A 27,293-nucleotide genomic window follows, 5' to 3' on the forward strand; every position below is an offset into this window, starting at 1 on the left:
TAGTGTATTTCTGTATTGTTTTAGTGATTCACCATAGTGAAGGCGTAGACTCAGGTTTTCCGGGTCTCTATGTTTTTGGTTGGACAGATTTCTCAATTTCTTTCTTAGATTTTTTCATTCTTCATCAAACCATTTGTCATTATTGTTAATTTTCTTCGGTTTTCTATTTGAGATTTTTAGATTTGATAGGGAAGCTGAGAGGTCAAATATACTGTTAAGATTTTCTACTGCCAGGTTTACACCTTCACTATTACAGTGGAATGTTTTACCCAGGAAATTGTCTAAAAGGGATTGAATTTGTTGTTGCCTAATTGTTTTTTGGTAGGTTTCCAAACTGCATTCCTTCCATCTATAGCATTTCTTAATGTTACTCAGTTCCTTTGGCTTTGATGCCTCATGATTGAGTATTGCTCTGTTCAAGTAGACTGTGATTTTGCTGTGATCTGATAGGGGTGTCAGTGGGCTGACTGTGAACGCTCTGAGAGATTCTGGGTTGAGGTCAGTGATAAAGTAGTCTACAGTACTACTGCCAAGAGATGAGCTATAGGTGTACCTACCATAGGAGTCCCCTCGAAGCCTACCGTTGACTATGTACATACCCAGCGTGCGACAGAGCTGCAGGAGTTGTGACCCGTTTTTGTTGGTTATGTTGTCATAGTTGTGCCTAGGGGGGCATATGTGGGAGGGGATGCTGTCACCTCCAGGCAGATGTTTGTCCCCCTGTGTGCTGAGGGTGTCAGGTTCTTGTCCGGTTCTGGCATTTAGGTCGCCACAGACTAGTACATGTCCCTGGGCCTGGAAATGATTGATTTCGCCCTCCAGGATGGAGAAGCTGTCTTCATTAAAATATGGGGATTCTAGTGGGGGGATATAGGTAGCACACAGGAGGACATTTTTCTCTGTTAGGATAATTTCCTTTTGAATTTCTAGCCAAATGTAGAATGTTCCTGTTTTGATTAATTTAATGGAGTGAGTTAGGTCTGCTCTATACCAAATTAGCATACCCCTGAGTCCCTTCCCTGTTTCACACCTGGTAGTTTGGTGGATGGGACTACCAGCTCTCTGTAACCTAGAGGGCAACCAGTGGGTCTGTCTCCTCTATACCAGGTTTCTTGCAGGATGACAATGTCTGTGTTACCGATTTCTTTGGTGAAGTCCGGGTTTCTGCTCTTCAGGCCAAAGGCAGATGACCTCAGGCCTTGGATATTCCAGGATGATATAGTGAATGCTTTTTGTTCCATAGAGTGTCCAATGTTGTTGGTCGTGGTTTGGCCTCAGGCCAGTAAGTGTGAGCAGAGCCTGCTGAGCATCTGGTACATGCCATTGGCTTGGGCGAGTGTGAGAGTGGGGGTTGGGACTGTTTGCCCGCTCACTACCTGGGCGTATGTGTGGCTTCCATGTTGAGGCCCTCTTTGCGGGGGTGGGGTGCATGGGGTGGGCAGGAGTGGCATAGGTCTGATATGAGGGGGCCTAAATGGGGTGTGGGCATGGTTGACGTGGGGGGATGTTGATTGGTTGGGGTGGGGGTGTGGATGTGTCTGGGTGTGCGGTGGTCTGGATGTAATTCCTCTTGGCGTGGGTCCTCTATGTGTAGGTCCAGGGGGGGGTCCTGCAGGTCTGGGAGGGTGTCTCGCCGGTCTGGGTGGGGTGTCTATTGATCTGTTGCTCCTGTGTGAAGTGTTGGGGATACGTTTGACGATGTCCTTTAGAGTTCGGGCAAAGGTGGGCACTGCTGCCTTGTAGAGGTGGACCTGGTCATAGAGGCTGTTCAAGTCCAGGGTGGAGTGGTGTGCCAGGAAAACATTTGGTTTTGAGGCACAATCACGGGAAATACTTGCATTTACCCGCTGTATTGTGGCAGGGTGGAAGTCTTTTCGTGGTAGCAGGGTGGAGATAACCACTTGTGCGTTGGGGAAAGTAGAAGAAGCCTTTTGAATTACTCCCTTCAGTGCTGTGGCCACTCTTTCTTGTTGTGCTCTCAGGTCGTTTGTGCCTGTGTGTATTATTATGTGGCTGGGTGACCCTAGTTTGGCCTCAGACAGAAGGTCTAGGGCGCGCTGGGTGTTTGGACACCAGAGTTTAGACACACTGTGTTTGGGAAAAAGTTTTTTTTCTTCTATATATTTCCCATTTGAGTCCATAAGTAGTACAATCTGTGTCTTGTGTTTGTCCTCAGTGGGTGTGGGGGGGTTGTCAGAGGGGCTATCAGGCAGGCTGACAGGGGGTGCTCAGAGGGGGTGAGAGCCGCTGGGCTTGGGGTTCTTCATTTGTCTGTTCTGCTGTGATGTCGACTCTATGGTCAGGGTCTGGTGTGGACTGTTCTGCTGTGGTGTCGAGACTTTTGTTGGGTGCTGAGGTGGGCTGTTCTGCTGGCTTCTCTGTGGGGGTAGCCACCTCTCTAGTGGGTTGTTCTCTGTCGCACGCCGTCCCCTCAACCTCTCCTCCATCTCCCTCACCCTCTCCTCCATCCCCTCAACCTCTCCTCCATCCCCCTCAACCTCTCCTCCACCAGCAGTCTGACACTCTCCTCTAGTGCTCTGTTCTGCTCCTCTTTCTCCTGTTGTATTTGTCTCACCACTGTCCAAAGTGCAGATATGTCTCTGTCCACCTCCAGCTCTCCGGGTCTGGTTAAGGGGCTGTTGTTGTGCTGGACTGTTGTCTGGGTCTGTGCTGACTGAAGTGTAATCACCTGCTGTTCCAGCTCCACCTGCCTTATCTCCAGCTGGGTGAATTTGTCCTTCATTTCAATGAGGGAGTGGTAATCTGTGCTGGGAGGTTGACTCTCTGCTGGGGGTTGCTCGTCTGTGGGGTTACATAATGAAGAGGTCTGGTCTCTCTCTCTGTCTCTCTCTCTGTCTCTCTCTCTGTCTCTCTCTCTGTCTCTCTCTCTGTCTCTCTCTCTGTCTCTCTCTCTGTCTCTGTCTCTCGCTCTTTCTCTGTCTCTCCGCAGAGATGCGGAGGAGAGCATCACCATGGCAGCGGAACTTGTTCTACCCTCTGGCCATGCTCCTGCTCCTAGCTCTAACGGTGGTGTGTGTGTTGATGGTATGTTTCCACGTTCTGGAGCTCCTGTTCGACGAGACGGCCATGCCCAGAGGAATGGGGGTGAGGACTCTACCAAGGGGAATAAGGGGATGTGTGAGCTGGTAGGGGCTTTGTATGGATTATTGGCTTTTATAGCATCAATTCTAGACCACGTGCTGTTAGTCTTCTTGTAGGGCTGGGCGATATGGCCGAAAACTATCTCGATTTAATTATTATAATTTTTTTTCATACGTATGAGTGAGTCCTTCAAATTAGTTGCTGACTGCTGTATAAAATCAAGCACACAGCCATGCAACCTCCATAGACAAACAATGGCAGTAGAATGGCCTTACTGAAGAGCCCAGTGACTTTCAACATTGCACTGTCATAGGATGCCATCTTTCCAGTAAGTCAGTTTGTCAAATTTCTCCCCTGCTAGAGCTACCCCGGTCAACTGTAAGTGCTGTTATTGTGAAGTGGAAACATCTGGTAGCAGCAACGGCTCAGTCACGAAGTGGTAGGAACACAAGCTCATAGAACGGGACCGCCAAGTGCTGAAGTGCGTAACAATTCTGTCCTCGGTTGCAAAACTCACTACCAAGTTCCAAACTGCCTCTGGAAGCAACGTCGGCACAAGATCTTCCAGAGCTTCACGAAATAGGTTTCCAAGGGTGAGCAGCCGCATACAAGCCTAAGATCACCATGCAAAATGCCAAGCATCAGCTGGAGTTGTGTAAAGCTCGTCACCATTGGACTCTGGAGCAGTGGAAACTCATTCCCTGGATTGATGAATCACGCTTCAACATCTGGCAGTCCGACGGGTGAATCTGGGTTTGGCGGATGCCAGAAGAACGCTAGTGCCAACTGTAATGTTTGGTGGAGGAGGAATAATGTTCTGGGGATGTTTTTCATGGTTCGGGCTAGGCCCCTTAGTTCCAGTGAAGGGAAATCTTAACGCTACAGCATACTATGACATTCTAGACGATTCTGTGCTTCCAACTTTGTGGCAACAGAAATGGTTTGTTGAGATCGGAGAAGAACTTGACTGGCCTGCACAGAGCCCTGACCTCAACCCCATAGAACATATTTGGGATGAATTGGAACGCCGACTGCGAGCCAGGTCTAATCGCCCAACCTCACTAATGCTATTGTGGCTGAATGCTGCAGGGACTTGCTTCCAATGTTACAACATCTAGTGGAAAGCCTTCCCAGAGGAGTGGAGACTGGTATAGGGAGGACCAATTCCATATTAATGCCCATGATTTTGGAAAGAGATGTTCAACAAGCAGTTGTCCACATACTTTTGATCATGTAGTGTATGTTGAATTCCAATTGTATATTGCCACTGTTGCTCCTGAATAGCCTGTTCTATTCTATATGAAGTTACTGAGGACCATTATATGTTATATTGATTTAAGACGACACAAATACAAGGATTATGCGAAGGAGGGAGGGAGGGAACATTTTACAACCAATTGGCATTAACCGTGTGTTTCCTCTGCGTGATAGGACCCTCGTCTGGGGACAACTTCCTTCTCCATGTTTGGTTCTCTGGGAGCAGCAGTGCAGGTGGTCCTCATCATGTACCTGATGGTGTCGTCTGTGGTGGGCTTCTACAGCTCTCCTCTCTTCACCTTCCTGCTGCCCCACACTCAGGACACCAACCTCACACAGATCATTGGGAACTGTGTCTCTCTTCTGGTCCTCAGCTCAGCACTGCCAGTCTTCTCTCGTACTCTGGGTAAGGGCTCGCCCCTTTCCCCTGGTTGAGTTTCTGTGTTCTTGTCTCATATGGTTGAACAAAAAGTGACGCATTGCCTACTGTTATTAGACAGAGCTTCTGGTTGCATTATCATTTCTGACCAGAGGAGGGCGTGTCTATGCAGTCAATCACTATAAACGCTGTGTGACCTTGGCCATGTTCAAGTACTGCGCTTCACAAATACACCCTCACCAGTCCGAGGATCTGAACTGTATCCATCCATGATGAGCAGTAAAGCAGTTACAGAGCGTTGAACCTAACCACATTCTGTCTGCTCTTCAGGCATCACACGGTTTGACCTGCTGGGAGACTTCGGGAGGTATAACTGGCTGGGGAACTTCCACATAGTGTTCCTGTACAACATTTTGTTCGCTGGCCTCACCTCTGCTTGCCTCATCAACACTCTCACCTGGACTGTGCAGAGAGAACTCATACGTGCCTTTGGTACTTACATCAATCAATCCAAATGTATTTCTAAAGCCTCTATATACATGAAACAGTGCTTGACATGAAGATATATCTCTGGACCTGTTTCCTGATTGTTCTATATGTTGTCTCTTTGTTTAGTTTTTAAAATAATAACGCTTTCATATAGCTTTACATCTTTCCATTTAAAGGGATGTTCCACTCCAAATACAACCGTACATGATTTGTCCACTTATCTTGGCTGCAGCCGAATCCCCTCATCAGCTATTGAATATGTATTTGAATCGTCATATTGTGTTACTTTCATTATGCAGTAGAAGGTCTGTGCTAGCTGCCGATGGTCAGTGTGTTTTCAGAGTGACTGAACTGTGAGCACGCTAGCAAGGTGTTCCCTCCCAACTCTGTGCCTGGACATGTTTCCCAATGGGCTGCTCTCCTTTCCTCAGATACAATTAAATATCAGATAAAGGCCTATACAATTATCTTTGGAAAGTGAGAGGGGAGTAGGAGTCCCCTAGGGGCCTGTAGGTCTAGCCGCTGGCCCACTCCCCAGCCCCTCACACACATACACACATACACAGCCCCTCATACACACTCCCCAGTCCCTCATACACACTCCCCAGTCCCTCATACACACTCCCCAGTCCCTCATACACACTCCCCAGTCCCTCACACACATACACACTCCCCAGTCCCTCACACACATACACACTCCCTAGTCCCTCACACACATACACACTCCCCAGTCCCTCACACACATACACACTCCCCAGTCCCTCCCACACATACACACTCCCCAGTCCCTCCCACACATACACACTCCCCAGTCCCTCCCACACATACACACTCCCCAGTCCCTCACACACATACACACTCCCCAGTCCCTCACACACATACACACTCCCCAGTCCCTCACACACATACACACTCCCCAGTCCCTCACACACATACACACTCCCCAGTCCCTCACACACATACACAGCCCCTCACACACGCGTTTAGCCCCTCTGCCCAACAAAAACAACAGAGTGTAGAGCCATATATATATATATTACACACACCCCTTACTCACAACAGATGTCATCTCTCCTTTCCCGTGACCCCCCCAACTGCTTTTGTTCTGTTTTGTGATTGATGGACTTTCTTAGCACCCAAACGTTCTTGCCCACATACTCTATCCCTCTTTCCTTTGCTCACCGTCTTTCTCTCTTGCTCGTGATCTGTGTGTGTGTGTTGGCGGTAAACGTGTCGTTACACCTTTTTAACCGTATGTGTCTCCGCAGGTCTCCACAAACTGCCTCTGACCGTGTCCCGCACCACCATCCCCCTCAAGCTCCTCCTGGACAATGGCCTGTCAAAGATCCAGTGACTGACATTCCCTTGACCAATCAATTGTCATCTCTAACACCCGACCGGGACCTAAGCCTCCTGAAGATCATGCCCATTGGAACAAAAGGCACCTTGGAGTCCTCCAACCTATCGGTGTCTGGATCACCAGAATGAAAAGACAGAAGTGGAGGAGTAGAAGTGCAGTTTGGCCAATGGTGCAGTAGAGCGCTGCTCACTGACTAATCACCAATTAATACAAGTTGACCTGGGGAATCAATTTAAATCGTCTCAGACTACAATACTGGGGTTATATTGGAATCATTGTGCACAGTAATCTGAGCCAAAAACGAGATGTTCTGGAACCAATAAAAGATTCTGGAACTGAAAAAGGGCTCTAATCTGTATCAGGGTTCTTGTTGACATTGTGACATCATACAGATCATCCTGGATGTCCTAATGCCTTGTGAGAAACTCTGTGGGTTTGAGAGTTTGAGCTGGGACTGACTTACTTTACTCTTTGGACACACGTGTCAAAGCTATTTTGGAATATTACATTGTGACTGACATTTCCTTTTCCTGCTCTGGGGTTCAGCGTTTGAATCGTCTCTCGCTGCCGCCTCCCCCCTCATGTTAAACCACTCTTTTTGGGCCTCACTCATCCTGTGAATCCCACTTCCATGTTTTTTAAGACGTCTGTCTGTAATGGTGTTGTGTTTGTTAATGAGAGGAGGATGTTTTAAAATGAGGGTTGAGGGATTACTCACTCTATTCTACATACCTTGACCTTCATATCGTGGAGGAAGAGAACGGGACAGGAAAGGGTTGTGTTCATTAGGTTACGTTTGAAAACTTTTTGCAACAGAAAAAAAGTTTGCGTTTCGGTCTTTTTCTTTTCTTCCATGTGGTGCCTAATGAACACGACCCATGACTTGTTTTTAAACTCATCACTTGGAATAAGTGAATGATGCATGAAAAGATGATTTTATTTTTTAAGGAGGTTGTGTCATTGGTCGTATAATGGCATTTCTGTTTACTTTTTCTCATGGGTTTTTAACCCCCTAAAGGAGAGCTTCCTAAATGCAAAGTGACGCTCACTAGTTTTGGGTATCCTGCCTTGGACCAATCTTACTGTGAATGTTTTTAACGTTTGTTCATATTAACCTAAGTGCAATACTGGTTACTGTCCACTGCCAATTCCAGGTGTTTTTTTCTGTTCAATTCATATTGGAATAGTCAATGATCTGTGGCGTTGTTTTTCTTTGTGTCATGGTTCTCCTTTGCTGTATCAGCATGTTAAATTGTGGTAGTATTCTTTATTATTAGCTGATAGTCAGAGTTCTGTTCCGTTCATCACCAGCAGGGGGCAGGGTCTCCAAATTCACCAAACTCACCTGGCAGCCTGCTGAACGTTTACCTGGAGTTCTTTTATCCTTGATCGATGGTCAGTCATTAAAGTTGACTAATTTCACTAGCCTGGTCCCAGATCTGTTTGTGCTGTCTTGCCAACTCCTTTGCCACTCATTGTCATGCTAAACAGCATTAAGATTCCATAAGAATTTAGCAAGTGAGCAGAAACAGATCTGGCACCCATCAATTCAATATATTCTTTGGGGAGCACAATGTTTGAGTGGGCTGGTTACTTAGGGGTGATAATGTTAAAGTGCTACTCTTTCTATTAGTTAATCAAGGGCATTTTTTACTGTGAGACTGCAGAACCTCTCTTTAATCTGGGAGCTGATGGACATTTTATTTTGTATTGTTTAAAAACGCTAATGTAATGAGAATGTGACCGTAGGTGTTGCTTTCAGCAATTATATATATTTTTATGTACTAGGGAGGAAAAAGGACAAATGTATTGCATTTTCCTATACATAGTCTGTCATCTGGATTGGTATGAGTAATAAGACTGTTTAGAGTGCAGTTAGATCTAGAGTACATCTATAAATCATCGGGTCTCATTGTCCAGCCCATCCCGGTTCCGGGCTGTGTGATTGCGAGTGTCGGCCCATCCTGTGCCAGTGTGTCTGTCTTCTGAGTGTCGTGTGTGTGTGTGTCCTCTGTCCCTCCACCCTTAGTCGCCTTGCTTTAATCAGGTCCAGAACAAAGCTGTTGTATTTTGTCCTGTTTGTCATCAGAGGCCGTCCCTGACGCCGCTACAACCCAAGCCCACACACAAATCAAGAGGAGACTCTCGAGCGCGCTCTCCTTCACCACCACCCACCTAATCCTCTTTTTCCTCCACCAGTTTTCCTTGCATATTATTCATTTCCTCTTGGAAGGAAGAAAAATAAATCATTGTTTCTCCTTGATTTTTGTTTGCGTTTCTTTCTTGTTTTCTTTTGTTGGATGTTTGATTTGTCTTTTGTTTTGTGTTGCCTTTTCCTCCACTAAAAGGGAGTGTCTAAATGTTCGCGGAATGCTACTTCCTGTGAATCAAATTTGATTTGTCACATGCACCGAATACAACAGATGTAGTAGACCTTATAGTGATATGCTTACAAGCCCTTAACCAACAACGCAGTTTTATGGAAAAATCTGTGTTATTTAAAAAAGAAAAGTAACAAATAATTAAAGGGCAGCAGTAAAATAACAATAGCGAGGCTATGTACAGAGTCAATGTGCAGGGGCATAGGTTAGTCGAGGTAATATGTACATGTAGAGTTACTAAAGTGACTATTCATAGATAATAAACAGTAGCAGCAGTGTAAAAGTGGGGGGGCAATGCAAATAGTCTGGGTAGCCATTTAATTAGCGGTTCAGGAGTCATGGCTTGGGGGTAGAAGCTATTTAGAAGCCTCTTGGACCTAGACTTGGAGCTCCAGTACCGCTTGCCTTGCAGTAGCAGAGAGAAGTCTATTACTAGGGTGGCTGGAGTCTTTGAAAATGTTTAGGGCCTTCCTCTGACATGGCCTGGTATAGAGATCCCGGATGGCAGGAAGCTTGACCCCAGTGATGTCCTGGGCCGCAAGCATTGCCCTCTGTAGTGCCTCGCGGTCGGAGGCCGGGCAGTTGCCGGTCCAGGCATTGACGCTCTCGATGGTGCAGCTGTAGAACTTTTTGAGGATCTGAGGACCCATGCCAAACATACAAATAAACATATTAGAGGTTTGGTTTGCCCTGTGGGCTGTAGGCACACACACCGCCTAGACATGGCACTTAATGAATACAGGTGTGTGTGTGTCAGAAACAAGTGCATCTACCTGTTTGAAACCACTTAACCTAATTATTTTAGTGAATGTGCAAACTGGCCTTGTGAAATTAGTTATGTTTATCACAATAAGACTTTTGAGTTGCTGTGTAAATTTCTTAGAAATAATCTTCTTATGAGAGGATTTGATAGTTAACAAGCGCCTTGAGAATGAGGTGGCATTTGTATTACAACAAAGTCATAACTTGGCATAACTGACAGGGAAGGAAAACAGATCAATGCTCTCTAAGTAGTCCTGCAAATAACCCATCACGTTCAACCCACCATTTAACAACTGGACAATTTAGTCTATAGTCATTATTAAAGGTCCGATGCAGCTGTTTTTATTTCCATATCAAATCATTTCTTGGTAACAATTAACAAGTCTTAGTTTCATTTGAGGATAAATGTTGACAGCGGTGCCATGCACTTTGTGAAGAGATTTGATGTGCCGACTCCATGGCACATGGTTTATGAAGAACCTACCAAAATACAGGTGCCAAGCTTGTAGCGTCATACCCAAGAAGACTCCATGCTGCCAAAGGTAGTTCAACAATGTACTGAGAAAAGGGTCTGAATACTTATGGAAATGTGATATTTCAGTTTTATTTTTAATCAATTTGCAATCATTTAAAAAAAAACTATTTTTGCTTTTATGCGCTCCAATCAACATGTCCCCATTCACTATTTCCCTGAACTTAAACCTCACCTTTATATGTAAATAAACACTACGTCATGAGGTCTAGGTCTATATCAATTATTTTTCAAATACTATCTTCTGTTTACTGAAACACTGGGGGAAGATGAACCCTGTGAGTTGCTGTTTTATTTGATGAAGGCTACGAGTTAAAGATTGGTGATACAACGCTGGTCCTAAAAGTTCACTGCAAGGAGAGACGAGTCTGTGCCGTTCATTTTTTATTCTCTTTTTGTGTGGTGTCACAGACAAGAAGTCCAGAAGGGTAACTAACACACGCAAGGCCACCATCTGACTGGTAGTTCAGTGTCCATATCAGAAACGAGGCAGGAGTTGGGAGACAGCCAGCGTGTATTGTAACGGGATGAGATAGGTTATCTTTATTGTCAAAACACAAGAATCAAGGGGAAAAAAGACACAGACTAGCTTTCCTGACAGCTGGCCATTTGATGTGTTTGCCAAAGTGCATTAGGGTTCTATTCTTCCCGCAGTTAGCTGGCTGGCAACACACAGAGCTGCTCACAGGAAAAGGCGAGACTTTCTAGCTAATCAACTTATAAAGGCGTTGACACTGTCCGTTTGCCCCGGGGACGGCAGGGCAGGCGGACCCCCACCCTGCCTACACACTCACGGCACACTTGCTTCACACACTGGGTGGACTAGGCTCAGCAGGCAGACTGGCAGGGCAGTCCTCTGATCTCTCTATACACCCATAAAACAGGCATTACACACATGAGAATCCAATAGAAATGGACCCGTCAGACAAGGCCTCACACAGAAAATGAAGAACTCTGATACCCATTTCACACAACTGAGCCCAGCTGTACTGTGATGGCCTGGAACCATAGTTGTGGGAACCGTCCTGGAAAGACAATGTGAAAAGGACATATCAAAGCCAGCCCAGTACAGTTGAAAGTGTTAGAAACGAGTATAAGAACACTTGAAGTGGGAAGCAACACACACACAGTCTCCGTTAATATGACAGCCCTCTGACATCAGACATATCTAAATGATGAAGCTGTGTGGGGTGTTGTTATACATGTGTAAATGGGATATGCATGTTGTGGAGGATATATAAATCTAGTACAGTAGCAGATACAGTATCAGAGGTACAGTAGCGCTATGGTTGACCTCTGACCTGTTTGTTTCAGACCAGGAAGTTCCACCCTGGTCCACTATTGTCCATTTGACTGACGCATCAACTCCCAACAGGTTATATATATTTTTTAAAGATACTGTGTGTGTGTGTGTGTGTGCGATCCCCTATTGGTGAGTACACACTATTATAGAGTGAGTGAAGAGACTGTACGGAAATCTGGACTTAACATGTTGATGTATACATGACGTTATGACACGTCACATGGCTATGTTGCTTTACATATACAGCAGGACACATACAGCTTCACCAAACAGGCCTCTTTATCAGGGTGACTCAGAGATCTGGAGCCAGAATCCATTCAACCTCCCTGTACTGTAGCATCTCTCTTGCTCTCTCCAATACATGCTTTATTGACATGAATGGGTGGTTGCAGATGTTGACAAAGCCTGTATATGAACTATTACATAAATGAACAATATGTTTGAGCAACAAAAACAATCATACATTGAAAATAATTACACAAAAAAGGAAAACATTTGAGAAATGAAATCTACGACGGCTCATGTGTATGACAGGGATCTACTGTCTCTTTCATATTATGACAGACCAGGACATCATCTGTAGCAAGATCTACTGTCTACGTTTTATCCAAACAAAAGATTTCCCTCAACAGGCAGTTTAAGAAATCTTGCAATTCTTTCTTTAAACTTCACCTGACCCACAGTACTTTCAAAGTCTCTCCTCTCTGACCTTCCATGTTTTTCTATGGCGTCCTGTCTCTATGTCTCTATTGGTCACTGAGTCCGTGCATTGTTAATGTCTTCCTTTGTTTCAATTTTTTGATTTTGACAAGATGTGTTAATTTGATATCTCTATTTAGAATTTGGTAACATTGAAGTTTGTGATTAAATAGGATTTTGTTTTGTATGTATTTTGGTAACTGTTGAGTTCTTATATCCTCATAGATTTGAATCTCTCTCTCTTCTGTCTCTCCTAGACACACCAGCATGCCTCTTCCTGACACTGATAACAGGCCAGGGTGAGAGACAGACACACCACTCCCAACGGCCTCTGTCTAAGGAAGTGAATCCTGCAGATTGTCTATTCAGCTCTAAAAGACAAACGCTTTTTTAAGATGTCAAAACCAAGCATTGTTCTGGAAACATAACTACTGCTGCTTTACACTAACTACATTACAAACCCTTAAAGTTATATTACAGAAAGAAGTCCCAAGTTGTTTCCTAAACTAACCTCACAGTACAGTTACGACTCCATTAAGTGCCAAAATCTGCCAATTGTGGACATGTGAGAGTAATATATTCCTGCTAGTGTCACTAACAGCTTTAGACAAACCAGAAAAGTGACAGTGTGACATGATTGTAGTTTACTTTGACCGTGAGCCAACCTTCATTTAACTAGGCAAGTCAGTTAAGAACAAATTATTATTTACAATGACGGCCTAGGAACAGTGGGTTAACTGCTTTGTTCAGGGGCAGAACGACAGATTTTTACCTTGTCAGCTCTGGGATTCAAATAAGCAACTTTTCGGTTACTGGCCCAACTCTCTAACCACTAGGCTACCTGCCGCCCCATACAATTGGCACTCTATTCCCTATATAGTGCACTATTTTTGACCTGGGCCTATAGGGCTCTGGTCAAAATTAGGGCACTAGATAGGGAACAAGGTTCCGTTTTGGGACGCAGACCCAGCCTTCACAGGCAGGAAAGATCTTGTTTTCTGTGCTGTGGCTGTGCAGGAAACTCAGCCATTCACCCAGCCATATACTCCCATCCTGGACTGGGTGCTGGGGGAGTGATCGATCCTGTTAAGAGCCAGGAGGAGGGAGGGAGGGAGGGGTATAGGCTGCACCACCATCCCCCAAATAAAAATGATAAGAATGACTTTATTTCCATCTTTAACACATAGATGTTAGCTTCCTTCCTCTCTCTTTAATGTCTGATGAGATGAAATCTCTCCTTTCTTCTTTGTGGCCCGCCACATCCATTTTCAAAAATAACAATATCAATATCACTGATTGTTTCGATTCAAGTGAAATGAGTTTCTTCTTTTGATTGAGCTGGACCATGGCATTACCTACGTTTGTCATTATGTACTATGATATCTCTCATCTGAGTCTCGGCCCTCACAGCCCTGACCACCTTCCCTCCCTTCAAAATATTCTCCTACCTTCCCACAAACCCCCCTCGCTTTTCCTCTTTGGCCTGTATCATCTCAGTATTCTCTCATGTCCATTTAGATTATTCAGAGAAATAACAATTACACTATAGTCACTATTATGCTATGACTGTTTGACCTCTGGCTATGAATAGTGTTATTCCTGGTGTCTTCTGATATAGATATATATGGTTGAAACAACATTGGAATATCGGGAAAGAATGAGGGGCATGTGAGAGTGATGTATCAACATCTATGGGTCACAATGTATCATAGGCTGAAAGGCTAAAGAGTTCTCCTAAAAGTGTGAATTGTTTTTAGAGGCAGCACAAGACTTTGTAGTACAGTAGTATTGAAAGGCCAGTATATTGTATCCACTGGCAAACAGACAGTGTTCAGGAGATATCCAGGAAGCTAGAAGAATCGGATGACAAACGTCTACCTCTGACCTCTCTGTTTATTTAAACCTCTATAAATGATAAGTAACATCAGACTCCTGGAGACACAGATTCTTTATTATCCCTTTCATTGTGACATAATATTTCCCCTTTTTACGACTCTCTCAAATCTCAGCTATTGTTCTGAGACGAATACACATAATATGTTGATAGAGCCAGCAGTGGCTGGCGGGGTGTTTCCAGCTGAGAGGTATTGGGTGCGCTGGGTTGAGGAGGATCAGGGCGGGGGTCAAGGGCCAAGGTGTCAACCTGGGTCTCCAGAAAACAAAGGAAAGCAAAGCTGGAAGTCAGAGAGAGACAGTAGATTGTGTGTGTGTGTGTGTGTGTGTGTGTGTGTGTGTGTGTGTGTGTGTGTGTGTGTGTGTGTGTGTGAGAGAGAGAGATAGGGCTGGAGTAGCTCTTTACTGAGCAGGAAGCTCTTACACAGCCTTTCTGTCATGGACCCTCTTCACCTTTTATCTATTAATAAATGAATAACAGTAGTGGGGAATCCCTCCAAGTAGGAATGATCTGTGGACAAGGGCATACAAAGTTCAGAGGGATATCAGGATGTTTATTGGTGTAGGAACTCAATTCAATTCTAACCAACCTGTTAAATGTGTAACAAAATATATTTTATTAGGTTAGACAATAAACTCTAACCATTTGCCTCTTTTTATACAGTGGCAAGGAAAAGTATGTGAACCCTTTGGAATGACCTGGATTTCTGCACACATTGGTCATAAGATGTCATCTGATCTTCATCATATCACAACAATAGACAAACACAGTCTGCTTAAACTAATAACACAAACAATGATTCGTTTTCATGTGTTTTTTGAACACACTGTGTAAACATTCACAGTGCAGGGTGGGAAAAGTATGTGAACCCTTGGATTTAATAACTGCTTGACCCTCCTTTTGGCAGCAATAACTTCAACCAAACATTTTCTGTAGTTGTGGATCCGACCTGCACAATGGTCAGGAGGAATGATAGCAAGCTGTCCAGGCCGTGAGGCAGCAAAGCAGCCCCAAACAATGATGCTCCTTCCACCATACTTTACAGTTGAGATGAGGTTTTGATGTTGGTGTGCCTTTTTTTCTCCACACATAGTGTTGTGTGTTCAGTCCAAACAACTCAACTTTAGTTTCATCTGTCCACAGAATATTTTGCCAGTAGCGCTGTGAAACATCCAGGTGATATTTTGTGAACTTCAGACGTGCAGCAATGTTTTTTTTGCACAGCAGTGGCTTCTTCCATGGTGTCCTCCCATGAACACCATTCTTGTTCAGTGTTTTACGTATCGTAGACTCGTCAACAGAGATGTTAGCCAGTTCCAGGGATTTCCGTAGGTCTTTAGCTGACACTCTAGGATTCTTATTAACCTCATTGAACATTCTGCGCTGTGCTCTTGCAGTCATCTTTGCAGGACAGCCACTCCTAGGGAGAGTAGCAACAGTGCTGAACTTTCTCCATTTATAGACCATTTGTCTTAGAGTGGACTGATGAACATCAAGGCTTTTAGAGATACCTTTGTAACCCTTTCCAGCTTTATGCAATTCAACAATTCTTAATCTTAGGTCTTCTGAGATCTCTTTTGTTCGAGGCATGGTTCACATCAGGCAATGATTCTTGTGAATAGCAAACTCAAATTTTGTGAGTGTTTTTAATAGGGCTGGGCAGCTCTAACCATCTTCAATTTCGTATCATTGGCCAAGGCTTTCGACTCTGTCAACCACCACATCCTCATCGGCAGACTCGACAGCCTTGGTTTCTCAAATGATTGCCTCGCCTGGTTCACCAACTACTTCTCTGATAGAGTTCAGTGTGTCAAATCGGAGGGTCTGCTGTCCGGACCTCTGGCAGTCTCTATGGGGGTGCCACAGGGTTCAATTCTTGGACCGACTCTCTTCTCTGTATACATCAATGAGGTCGCTCTTGCTGCTGGTGAGTCTCTGATCCACCTCTACGCAGACGACACCATTCTGTATACTTCCGGCCCTTCTTTGGACACTGTGTTAACAACCCTCCAGGCAAGCTTCAATGCCATACAACTCTCCTTCCGTGGCCTCCAATTGCTCTTAAATACAAGTAAAACTAAATGCATGCTCTTCAACCGATCGCTACCTGCACCTACCCGCCTGTCCAACATCACTACTCTGGACGGCTCTGACTTAGAATACGTGGACAACTACAAATACTTAGGTGTCTGGTTAGACTGTAAACTCTCCTTCCAGACCCATATCAAACATCTCCAATCCAAAGTTAAATCTAGAATTGGCTTCCTATTTCGCAACAAAGCATCCTTCACTCATGCTGCCAAACATACCCTTGTAAAATTGACCATCCTACCAATCCTCGACTTTGGCGATGTCATTTACAAAATAGCCTCCAATACCCTACTCAACAAATTGGATGCAGTCTATCACAGTGCAATCCGTTTTGTCACCAAAGCCCCATATACTACCCACCATTGCGACCTGTACGCTCTCGTTGGCTGGCCCTCGCTTCATACTCGTCGCCAAACCCACTGGCTCCATGTCATCTACAAGACCCTGCTAGGTAAAGTCCCCCTTATCTCAGCTCGCTGGTCACCATAGCATCTCCCACCTGTAGCACACGCTCCAGCAGGTATATCTCTAGTCACCCCCAAAACCAATTCTTTCTTTGGCCGCCTCTCCTTCCAGTTCTCTGCTGCCAATGACTGGAACGAACTACAAAAATCTCTTAAATTGGAAACACTTATCTCCTCACTAGCTTTAAGCACCAACTGTCAGAGCATCTTACAGATTACTGCACCTGTACATAGCCCACCTATAATTTAGCCCAAACAACTACCTCTTTCCCAACTGTATTTAATTTATTTATTTATTTTGCTCCTTTGCACCCCATTATTTTTATTTCTACTTTGCACATTCTTCCATTGCAAAACTACCATTCCAGTGTTTTACTTGCTATATTGTATTTACTTTGCCACCATGGCCTTTTTTGCCTTTACCTCCCTTCTCACCTAATTTGCTCACATTGTATATAGACTTGTTTTTTTTTACTGTATTATTGACTGTATGTTTGTTTTACTCCATGTGTAACTCTGTGTCGTTGTATGTGTCGAACTGCTTTGCTTTATCTTGGCCAGGTCGCAATTGTAAATGAGAACTTGTTCTCAACTTGCTTACCTGGTTAAATAAAGGTGAAATAAAAATAAATAAAAAATCATTGATTGGACTCCAGGTTAGCTGACTCCTGACTCCAATTAGCTTTTAGAGAAGTCCTTAGCCTAGGGGTTCACATACTTTTTCAAACCTACACTGTGAATGTTGAAATGATGTATTAAATATAGACAAGAAAAATACAATAGCTTGTGTGTTATTAGTTTAAGCACAATGTGTTTGTCTATTGTTGTGACTTAGATGAAGATCAGATCATTTTATGACCAATTTATGCAGAAATCCAGGTAATTAAGCACAATGTGTTTGTCTATTGTTGTGACTTAGATGAAGATCAGATCATTTTATGACCAATTTATGCAGAAATCCAGGTAATTACAAAAGGTTCACATACTTTTTCTTGCCGCTGTAAATCGTTCGTATCCCATGATTCTGTGTTAAATGAGTTGTCGAACAAGTAGGTTAATAATCCCCCTGGTCGACCTCCCCAAATGTGTGTGTGTAATAAAACCAACATCACCATAATTCATAATCCGGTTATCTTCACCTCTGCCTCTTGGACGGGAAAAAGACCGGTCACGTCCTACTGTATAACAACATAAAGTCCGGCAATAACGTAAGTGGAGGCGTGCGCTGTCGCGGTGGGAGCGTGTATAGGAAGGGAGGGCAATCTTGTCCAGACTCTAATAAGAACCCAATGGCTGGCGCACGGCGGGCAGGAGCGCTTCAACACGACACGAGACACAAGTGGACGGACACAACATCTCGAGGCGCTTGCTGGAGGCAGGAATGGGATGAGATTCTGAGAATTCGTAGAGGAGATATTTCACAGAGACGCAACAGTGATGTAGGTGCGCGTCAGGTTTGCTATTGCTGAACTGCCCGGTGACTGGAGAGAGTGGCGGTAGGTAAGTAGGTAGGCGACTGGAAGCTCGAGAAACACCTGCATGGCAACAGGTACCTGTACCTCCAAAGACTGATAAGGATGAGAACTATTTATTTTTAATTTATTGTGAACAGCATAAAGGATGATAAATCTTAAACATTCTGGAAAGGAAAATAGTTTTCAAGTGGCATAAATTATTAAGGGAGTAATCGATAAAACATTAAACTACATAAGCAAGAGGATATAACAATACAGTAGAGATTAAAGTTCATTTTAAAGAGTCAACATGGATTTTACAGAAGACCGGCGTCCCTGTACTTCCAGTGTGGATTTTGATCCATAATGGCCAACCTTGCTCTATAGAAACATTAGAACTCCTTTACAACTCATGGTCTGGAATGGACCACCACCAAGATTTGAACCCCATCATTCAAATGCATTTAAGTGCCCGAGACGGGGCTTGCTTAGTGGGCACGGTGGATCATTGAAGGTGTCCCCAATGAAGGTGTCCTCCTGGTGGGAAAGCCTGGCACGGCTTGGCCTGCTCGCTATCTTCACGTGGAGCTCCCTGGTCCAGGGGTGCGGGCCAGGCCCTGGGTACGGCAACCGCCCTAGGCCCAGGAAACTCACCCCCATGCCTTACAAGACCTCCTTCCCCAAACTTTCCGAGAACAACCTAGGTGCCAGCGGGAGGGTGGAGGGCAAGATCACACGTAACTCTGAACGCTTTAATGAGCTGGTGTGTAACTACAACACCGATATTATCTTCAAAGATGAGGAGAAAACCCTTGCTGACCGCTTCATGACCAAGGTAAGACTGGTTGACAGACTGGGTCAGACACTGTTTGTAATGGCTAATCAAGTACAATTATCTCCAGGTTTCAGTTTGATTTTGTAGGACATTTACTGTGTGACAACGTCAAGATCCCATCGACCCACTTGGTGCCCTTTCCATTGACCGGTTTAAGTCACTGGTCACTCATGACCATGTGGTACAGTAATATAGTTACTATTAGACAGGCCAGTAGGTCCCTAGTATAATACCACAGGAGGAAACAGGTTCTCTGTGCTAGCTCATAAGGGGAATCCCTCTGCTGGATGATTGATGAACTGCAGCAGGTAGTGGTATACATAGATTTTTGTATCACTATTGTGACATTTTCAGGATTCATTTTCTCCAATCCACAACTTCAACTTGATAAACTGATGTTAATTCATTAATCACTTACCCTGAATTTCCTATTTTGTTACTTGATAAAAGGCAATCAAATAAATAGTGGGCTGGATAGTTACTCACAAGGTGCTAAACCATAGATACTTCAGTAATGGACAGTTTACAGTCTCTGGTTGAACTATTTTGGTGTGAACTTCTTGTTTAATCAAATCATTCTGTTCCAGGTGTCTAATTTTCCCCCCTCCTTCTTTATAAGATGGGGGGGGGGGATCAGGATGTAATTTAATATGACTCTGGGAGAATGTGTTCCAACTTGTGGGGATCATGTCCTCTTAATCTTTAACCAAAGTCTTTGTTGCTTGGTAATAAAACGATTCCTCTGGTTCTATTGCTCTGTGTGTGCATACTAGGAGGGATTCGTAGGTGAGGCCAGGTAGGTAAACTTGCATTAGAGTCAGGTTTGCCACATGACTAGGATTGCAAAGTTCCAGGAAAGTTCAATAAATTCCCTGGTCATTCAGACATCCTGGTTGGAGGATTCCAGGAGCTGATTTCCTCCTGATTTCGGGAATCCTCCAAACAGATTTAGGGAAAATCAGGGAATTGATTGAAAGTTCCCAGGATTTTTAAACCCTGATCATACAAATATGATCAGGAATTGAGGAGTTCCCACACAGGCACAGACCTCTTTCTTGTGTCATATCTGACCTCTTTGGAATATCAAGGAAGCCACAGTGTGATGTTAGCATTTTGAGTTGAGGCTGTGGAACAAGAAACGTATTGTTATTTCTCTCAAATGGCTGGTATTCTCAACTTCTGATGTCAAGGGAGAATCGATCCATGTACAAGAGGAATGTAATCTTGGACATGGGATATTTAAGACATACAGTAGGCCTACTGTCATCTTCAAACTAACTGTCAGATTCTTAAAATGCACCATCATTAGTAACATCAAGACTATCCTTCACAATTGAGCATAACATTTCTTCTGTAAATGCAGGCTACTCATGTGGTGATGCTTGGAGTTCAGTCTGTGTTCTTTCTTTTTTTTGAAGGAGTGTACAGTATGTGATGGAAATCTGTGGTTGAGTGTGTGTATGCCCTTTTGATTCCCAGTCTGAGGACCAGTGTGTATATGCGTGCATGTACCAGTGTGTGTGTGTGTCTGCGTCAGTGTGTGTGTGTGTACAGTATGTGTGCATGTGCCCCTCTCTCTGGCCAGATGTGAAAGACGTTCTTTGTGTAGGGTTTGGACACTCAGAGGGGTCGCCTATACAAAATTCTCGCCTGCTGAAGTAATGGCACCGTCGGAAAAACCGACTATTGTAGTTCAATGACAATGAAACGCCTCTCTTCAATGGCATGGCGAGAAAAATGTAGGCAGTTTGTTTTGTATCCCTCGTTCTTTTCTCACTCTGGCTGAGTGCATGCCCATGCATTCCTCCCATCTGTATCTCTGCCCTCTCACTTAGCCTGGACCTGGCCTCTTAGCTGCACTGCGTCGCTCTTGCCAAGTCTCTCTCTCTCTGAAATATGGTTAACAAACTCTGTTCCAACCATAGAGATGTATAGAGATTGCAACGTTGTGTCTGTGCCATTGTGGCATCTGTGACATCATCCATTTTAACGTAGTACAATTTTCTTCTTCTTTTGATGTTTAAAAAAAGTGTCAAGCTAATATTGGTGACTTACCGCCCTGTGCAGTGCTGGAGTCTTTCAATGATCTCTATAAATCTCTATGGTTCCAATTCCTAGGGAATTGGGACTTTCAGGAGGCAATGCTTAAGAGCCTCTTAAAAGTTTGCCTCAGTTTGATGGTCTGTACTAGAGGTCGAACGATTATGATTTTTCAACCATACCGATTATTGGAGGGCCAAAAAAAGCCGATACCGATTAATCGGCCAATTTTTTATTTATTTATTTGTAATAATGACAATTACAACAATACTGAATGAACACTTATTTTAACTTAATATAATACATCAATAAAACCAATTTAGCCTCAAATAAATAATTAAACATGTTCAATTTGGTTTAAATAATGCAAAAACAAAGTGTTGGAGAAGAAAGTAAAAGTGCAATATGTGCCATGTAAGAAAGCTAACGTTTAAGTTCCTTGCTCAGAACATGAGAACATATGAAAGCTGGTGGTTCGTTTTAACATGAGTCTTCAATATTCACAAAAATAAGTTTTAGGTTGTAGTTATTATAGGAATTATAGGACTATTTCTCTCTATACCATTTGTATTTCATTAACCTTTGACTATTGGATGTTCTTATAGACACTTTAGTATTGCCAGTGTAACAGTATAGTTTCCATCCCTCTCCTTGCTCCTACCTGGGCTCGAACCAGGAACACATCGACAACAGCCACCATCGTAGCAGCGTTACCCATGCAGAGCAATGGGAACAACTACTCCAAGTCTCAGAGCGAGTGACGTTTGAAACGCTATTAGCGTGCACCCAGCTAACTAGCTAGCCATTTCACATCGGTTACACCAGCCTCATCTCGGGAGTTGATAAGCTTGAAGTCATAAACAGCTGCTGGCAAACACACACAAGTGCTGTTTGAATGAATGCTTACAAGCCTGATGCTGCCTACCATCGCTCAGTCAGACTGCTCTATCAAACCATAGACTTAGTTATAACATGATAACACACAGAAATATGAGCCTTAGGTCATTAATATGGTCGAATCCGGAAACTATCATCTCAAAAACAAGACGTTTATTCTTTCAGTGAAATACGGAACCGTTCCGTATTTTATCTAACGGGTGACATCCATAAGACTAAATATTCCTGTTACATTGCACAACCTTCAATGTTATGTCATAATTACGTAAAATTCTGGCAAATTAGGCAGCCCAAACTGTTGCATATACACTGACTCTGCGTGCAATGAAGGCAAGAGAAGTGACACAATTTCACTTGGTTAATATTGCCTGCTAACCTGGATTTCTTTTAGCTAAATATGCAGGTTTAAAAATATATACTTCTGTGTATTGATTTTAAGAAAGGCATTGATGTTTATGGTTAGGTACACATTGGAGCAACGATACGCCCTGCATCGATTATGTGCAACGCAGGACACACTAGATAAACTAGTAATATCATCAACCATGTGTAGTTAACTAGTGATTATAATTGATTGATTGATTGATTGTTTTTATAAGATAAGTTTAATGCTAGCTAGCAACTTACCTTGGCTTACTGCATTCGCGTAACAGGCAGGCTCCTCTTGGAGTGCAATGAGAGGCAGGTGGTTAGAGCGTTGGACTAGTTACCCATAAGGTTGCAAGATTGAATCCCTGAGCTGACAAGGTAAAAATCTGTCGTTCTGCCCCTGAACGAGGCTGTTAACCCACCGTTTCTAGGCCGTCATTGAAAATAAGAATGTGTTCTTAACTGACTTGCCTAGTTAAATAAAGGTTAAATAAAGGTGTAAAAAAAACCTTTTTTTTTTTAATCGGCCAAATTGGTGTCCAAAAATAACGATTTCCGATTGGTATGAAAACTTGAAATCGGCCCTAATTAATCGGCCATTCCGATTAATCAGTCGCCCTCTAGTCTGTACAGTTAACCTATTACCTGTGAGAGTGTTACGTTGTATTAATCAGAGTACAGAGATTTAGCCTCTGACATGCCATTGTGTGATGTTACATTTGACATTTTAGTCATTTAGCAGACACTCTTATCCATGGTGACTTACAGGAAAAATTATGGTTAAGTGCCTTGCTCAAGGGCACAGACAGATTTACCAACTAGTCTGCACAGTGACCTTTCGGCAACCTTTCGGTTACTGGCCCAACGCTCTTATCTGCTAGGCTACCTGCCGCTACCTACCTACCTGTGACATTCAAACATAATACAGTATGTATCATTGCAGCCCAGTAGTGGGTGTATATCTGGTGTTCACATTTCTGATCAAATGTCTCAAAGAGGTGCCACTGACTCACTGAATGGCCTTAATTATTCCCTCACCCAGCAGAAAAGGCCAAGGAATGTTCTACAATGGCTACAGTAGCTTTGAGTTCTTATGTTCTAATTGTTTGAGAAAGGTTGGAGAGGGTGGCAATGGCCTTTAGTAGCTCTGAATACAGACAATTTAAATCTGATGATGTCAATGGAGAGACAAATTAGCCTGGTTCCAGATCAGTTTTTTTGCAAGGTGGCAAGACAGCAAAAAATGTTGGGGGACCAGGCTATAGACAAATAACCTCGCGGGGATAACAGGAGGAATACAGTTAGTTGCAGTAGTGTTGAGGTTTTAGGTATTGAGTTACAAGGGGTTGAATGAGACTATGAGTGAATGAATATATGGTCATTGTGGGTGAGGTAGACAACAGGCTCATATCTACTCTCTGTCTCAAGCGGTTCCCTTTCCCTCGTTAATGAATGATTAAAACTGTCTCTGGTACCTCCCCTCTAAGGGGGTTCATACACGTCAATAGTCCTGGAGTTGCTATCGACAGACCCGCCTATAATGCTGAAAATACTTGCCAATTGCCTAATAATTCTCACGAGAATATGAGGGCTAATTTAATTGAGAGCAATCATTGAGAGCAAATGAATGACTCTATTGGCATACAGTAGATACATTATGACAGCATAGTTCAATTGAATGGTATCATATCATATTGTATTAATGAATTCTCTCCACCCCTCTCCCTGTCCCTCAGCGCTGTAAAGACTGCCTCAACAAACTAGCCATAGCGGTGATGAACCACTGGCCTGGGACGAAGCTGAGGGTGACAGAGGCCTGGGATGAGGACGGCCATCACCCTCCTGACTCTCTTCATTATGAGGGACGGGCCGTGGACATCACCACGTCAGACCGCATCCCAGACAAGTACGGCATGCTAGCCCAGCTGGCTGTGGAGGCTGGCTTTGACTTTGTGTACTATGAGTCCAAGTACCATGTGCACTGCTCTGTCAAAGCTGGTATGTCAAGTGGATATTAACTGGTATATTTAATACATGACAAATATATTATTTCCAGTGATTTGCCTTTGGATGTATTTTACATTTATTCCTGTCATTATTTTCATACATATCTTATGTCATATTATACCATATCAATGTTATTAACAAAATATAGTGTTTTAGTCATCTTACAGTAGGTCCTTCTCTATTGATTCCCCCCTCAGATCACTCTGTGGCGGTGGAGAAAGGGGGCTGTTTCCCAGGCTGGGCCCGGGTGACCTTGGCCGGAGGGGGACAGAAGACCCTGGCCTCCCTGGGGCCTGGAGACAGAGTGTTGGCCCTGTCTGGGTCAGGACACATCGTCCTCAGCCGCGTCCTTCTATTCCTACACCAAGACCATGAGAGCAAGTCCACTTTCCTGGTCCTGGCCACAAAAGATGGCCGCCGCCTAGCCCTCACTCCCCACCACCTGCTCTTCCTTGCACCCCATCACAAACTCCACTACAGTGAGTACAAGGCTCAGTTTGCCAGTAGAGCCAAACCGGGGGACTATGTACTCGTCCATGGAGCGGACGGCCGAGTACAACCATCCAGGATCACATCTGTATCGCAGGAGGAAGGGATGGGTGTATACGCACCACTTACAGAACACGGCACTCTGTTTGTGGATGGGGTGCTGGCATCCAGCTATGCACTTATAGAGGACCATAGACTGGCACACTGGGCATTTGGGCCTCTGAGACTGCTGCTGTCATTCACCCAGCTGGTTCGGGGGGAGGGCACACTGGGAGCGCAGGTCACAGAGGCAGAGAGAGAGCACACGAAGAAGCCCACTCACTGCAACACTCAACACATTTGTGTGAATCAGACACTCAGCAGCCCAGGCATGTATGTGAATACAAACACTTCAGACAGACAAAGCAGTTGCGCTGCTGTACCCATAAACAGAGACATTGAGGGGGGACACTGTGACTCTGTGCGAAAAGAGGTTTTGAGTGTGCACTGGTATGCTAGGCTGCTACACAGAATTGGACAGTTCTTTCTAGACCCAAAGACATTTCATCATTAGGTTAAAGGCACTATAGGCTCAACTCTGGTGCCTGTATACCACTGATAATTGCTACTGTAACATTTCCAGTGTCCTACAGATAATTGCTATTGTACTGTTACATTTCCACAGTGTCCTATAGATATTTGCTACTGTACTGTTACATTTCCACAGTGTCCAATAGATATTTGCTACTGTTACATTTCCACAGTGTCCTACAGATAATTTCTACTGTACTGTTACATTTCCACAGTGTCCTACACATAATTTCTACTGTACTGTTACATTTCCACAGTGTTACATTTCCACAGTGTCCTACAGATAATTGCTATTGTACTGTTACATTTCCACAGTGTCCTATAGATAATTGCTATTGTACTGTTACATTTCCACAGTGTCCTACAGATAATTGCTACTGTTACATTTCCACAGTGTCCTACAGATAATCGCTACTGTTACATTTCCACAGTGTCCTACAGATAATCGCTACTGTTACATTTCCACAGTGTCCTACAGATAATCGCTACTGTTACATTTCCACAGTGTCCTACAGATAATCGCTACTGTTACATTTCCAGTGGCCTACAGGTAATTGCTACTGTTACATTTCCACTTATGCTCTTATTTTTCTACTGCCCTGTCTTTTACTAAAATGTTAAACCTTATGCACCCCGAAAGAGTATATTTGCATTTTACTCACCGGTAATTGCATTGTAATGTATTAACATTGTATTTCCTCTTTTACACTCAGTAAATGTGTTGATGGTTGGTTTGGGTGCATGTAGAGACTATGTCTTCAAAGATGATGCGTTCTAGAAGGCTTTTATACAGGTTCATTCCTGAGAGAAATGGACACCATAATAACGGAATCAGCATGTGTATTGTCAAGAATCCATTGTATATGTGTATTGTCAAGAATCCATTGTATATGTGTATTGTCAAGAATCCATTGTATATGTGTATTGTCAAGAATCCATTGTACATGTGAATTGTCAAGAATCATTATATATGTGTATTGTCAAGAATCCATTGTATATGTGTATTGTCAAGAATCCATTGTATATGTGTATTGTCAAGAATCCATTGTATATGTGTATTGTCAAGAATCCATTGTATATGTGTATTGTCAAGAATCCACTGTATATGTGTCTTATTTAGATAACATCTACAGTATAAACCAACATAAAATGTGCATTTCCTATATGCTTTATTATTCTAAAACAATGAGGAAATATGAGTATGTGCCAGAACAAATAAAAGCTTTATTTTTGTACCTTCTGAATCATAATATATAAATGTAGCAATTTATTGTAATTATTATAACTATGGCCTCATTTGTTATGTTGTCTTTTAAAGGTGTAATTAAACAAATAATAATACATTATTGTGTAAGTAAACCCTGCTTGTGTTCCTGTTTTACATGTAGATTCTCTCCGTTAAATCCTTCTGTCTCTCCTAGGGTTTGCAAATGACATTTACAGAAGATGTTAGAATATGTTTAATTGATGTTGTTCTTGTCTATTAATGTCCTGTATTATGTCATGTTTCATGTGGACCCCAAGAAGAGTAGCAGCAGCTTTCACAACAGCTAATGGGGATCCTAATAAAATACCAAAAAGACTACATGAAAAACTTGAGAAATCTGACCATGGCCTATAGTCATATTTGGAGCCTCCGAATTACAGTGGGAGCTGTCTTCTTGGTGCATGTGTACTGTAGCAGAGCATGTGTACTATAACAGAAAGGGTTGAAACTCAGACATCCAGCAGAACTGGTGGGCCAGTCTACAGTAGTTAATAAGAAACCCAGACTTAATATTCTCCCTTGCTGCCTGATCTCTCTGTGTTTATCTTAATCATGTTCTCCATCCTGGGCTCCTGAGTAATGGAATCTCTATGCTCTGATTTTACAAGTATTTCAGTGTATTTGCAACATAGCTTGTTAATGGTGACCTGTC

The 27,293-nt window shown here is 43.4% G+C and overlaps 2 protein-coding genes and 1 long non-coding RNA gene across 4 annotated transcripts in view; 2 read left to right on the top strand and 1 right to left on the bottom strand.

The window, feature by feature from the left end:
* The window catches only part of LOC115132492 (limb region 1 homolog-like protein), a 30,334-nt gene extending 21,484 nt beyond the window's left edge, over window positions 1-8,850 (top strand). For both annotated transcript variants that reach the window (XM_029665187.1, XM_029665186.2), the window contains 4 exons: window positions 2,951-3,105; window positions 4,534-4,765; window positions 5,069-5,230; window positions 6,496-8,850. In XM_029665187.1, coding sequence (XP_029521047.1) covers window positions 2,951-3,105; window positions 4,534-4,765; window positions 5,069-5,230; window positions 6,496-6,581 — 635 coding nt within the window. In that variant the 3' untranslated portion in view covers window positions 6,582-8,850. The remainder of the gene's footprint in view (window positions 1-2,950; window positions 3,106-4,533; window positions 4,766-5,068; window positions 5,231-6,495) is intronic.
* A 5,344-nt stretch (window positions 8,851-14,194) lies between these two features.
* On the bottom strand, window positions 14,195-17,959 carry LOC115132491 (uncharacterized). The gene is made up of 2 exons (XR_003864071.2): window positions 17,826-17,959; window positions 14,195-14,668 (listed from the first exon to the last, which is right to left on the bottom strand). It is a non-coding gene; the product is annotated as an uncharacterized LOC115132491 (long non-coding RNA).
* Window positions 17,960-18,579: 620 nt separating this feature from the next.
* On the top strand, window positions 18,580-26,718 carry LOC115132490 (indian hedgehog protein-like). Its single transcript, XM_029665185.2, has 3 exons — window positions 18,580-19,002; window positions 24,045-24,306; window positions 24,513-26,718. Exons 1-3 carry the CDS (start codon window positions 18,580-18,582, stop codon window positions 25,355-25,357), a joined length of 1,530 nt encoding a protein of 509 aa, XP_029521045.1. The 3' UTR covers window positions 25,358-26,718.
* The last annotated feature ends 575 nt before the right edge of the window (window positions 26,719-27,293 follow it).

The sequence above is a fragment of the Oncorhynchus nerka genome, linkage group LG7 (assembly GCF_034236695.1).
Source record: "Oncorhynchus nerka isolate Pitt River linkage group LG7, Oner_Uvic_2.0, whole genome shotgun sequence".
In the NCBI taxonomy this organism is placed as follows: Eukaryota; Metazoa; Chordata; class Actinopteri; order Salmoniformes; family Salmonidae; genus Oncorhynchus; species Oncorhynchus nerka.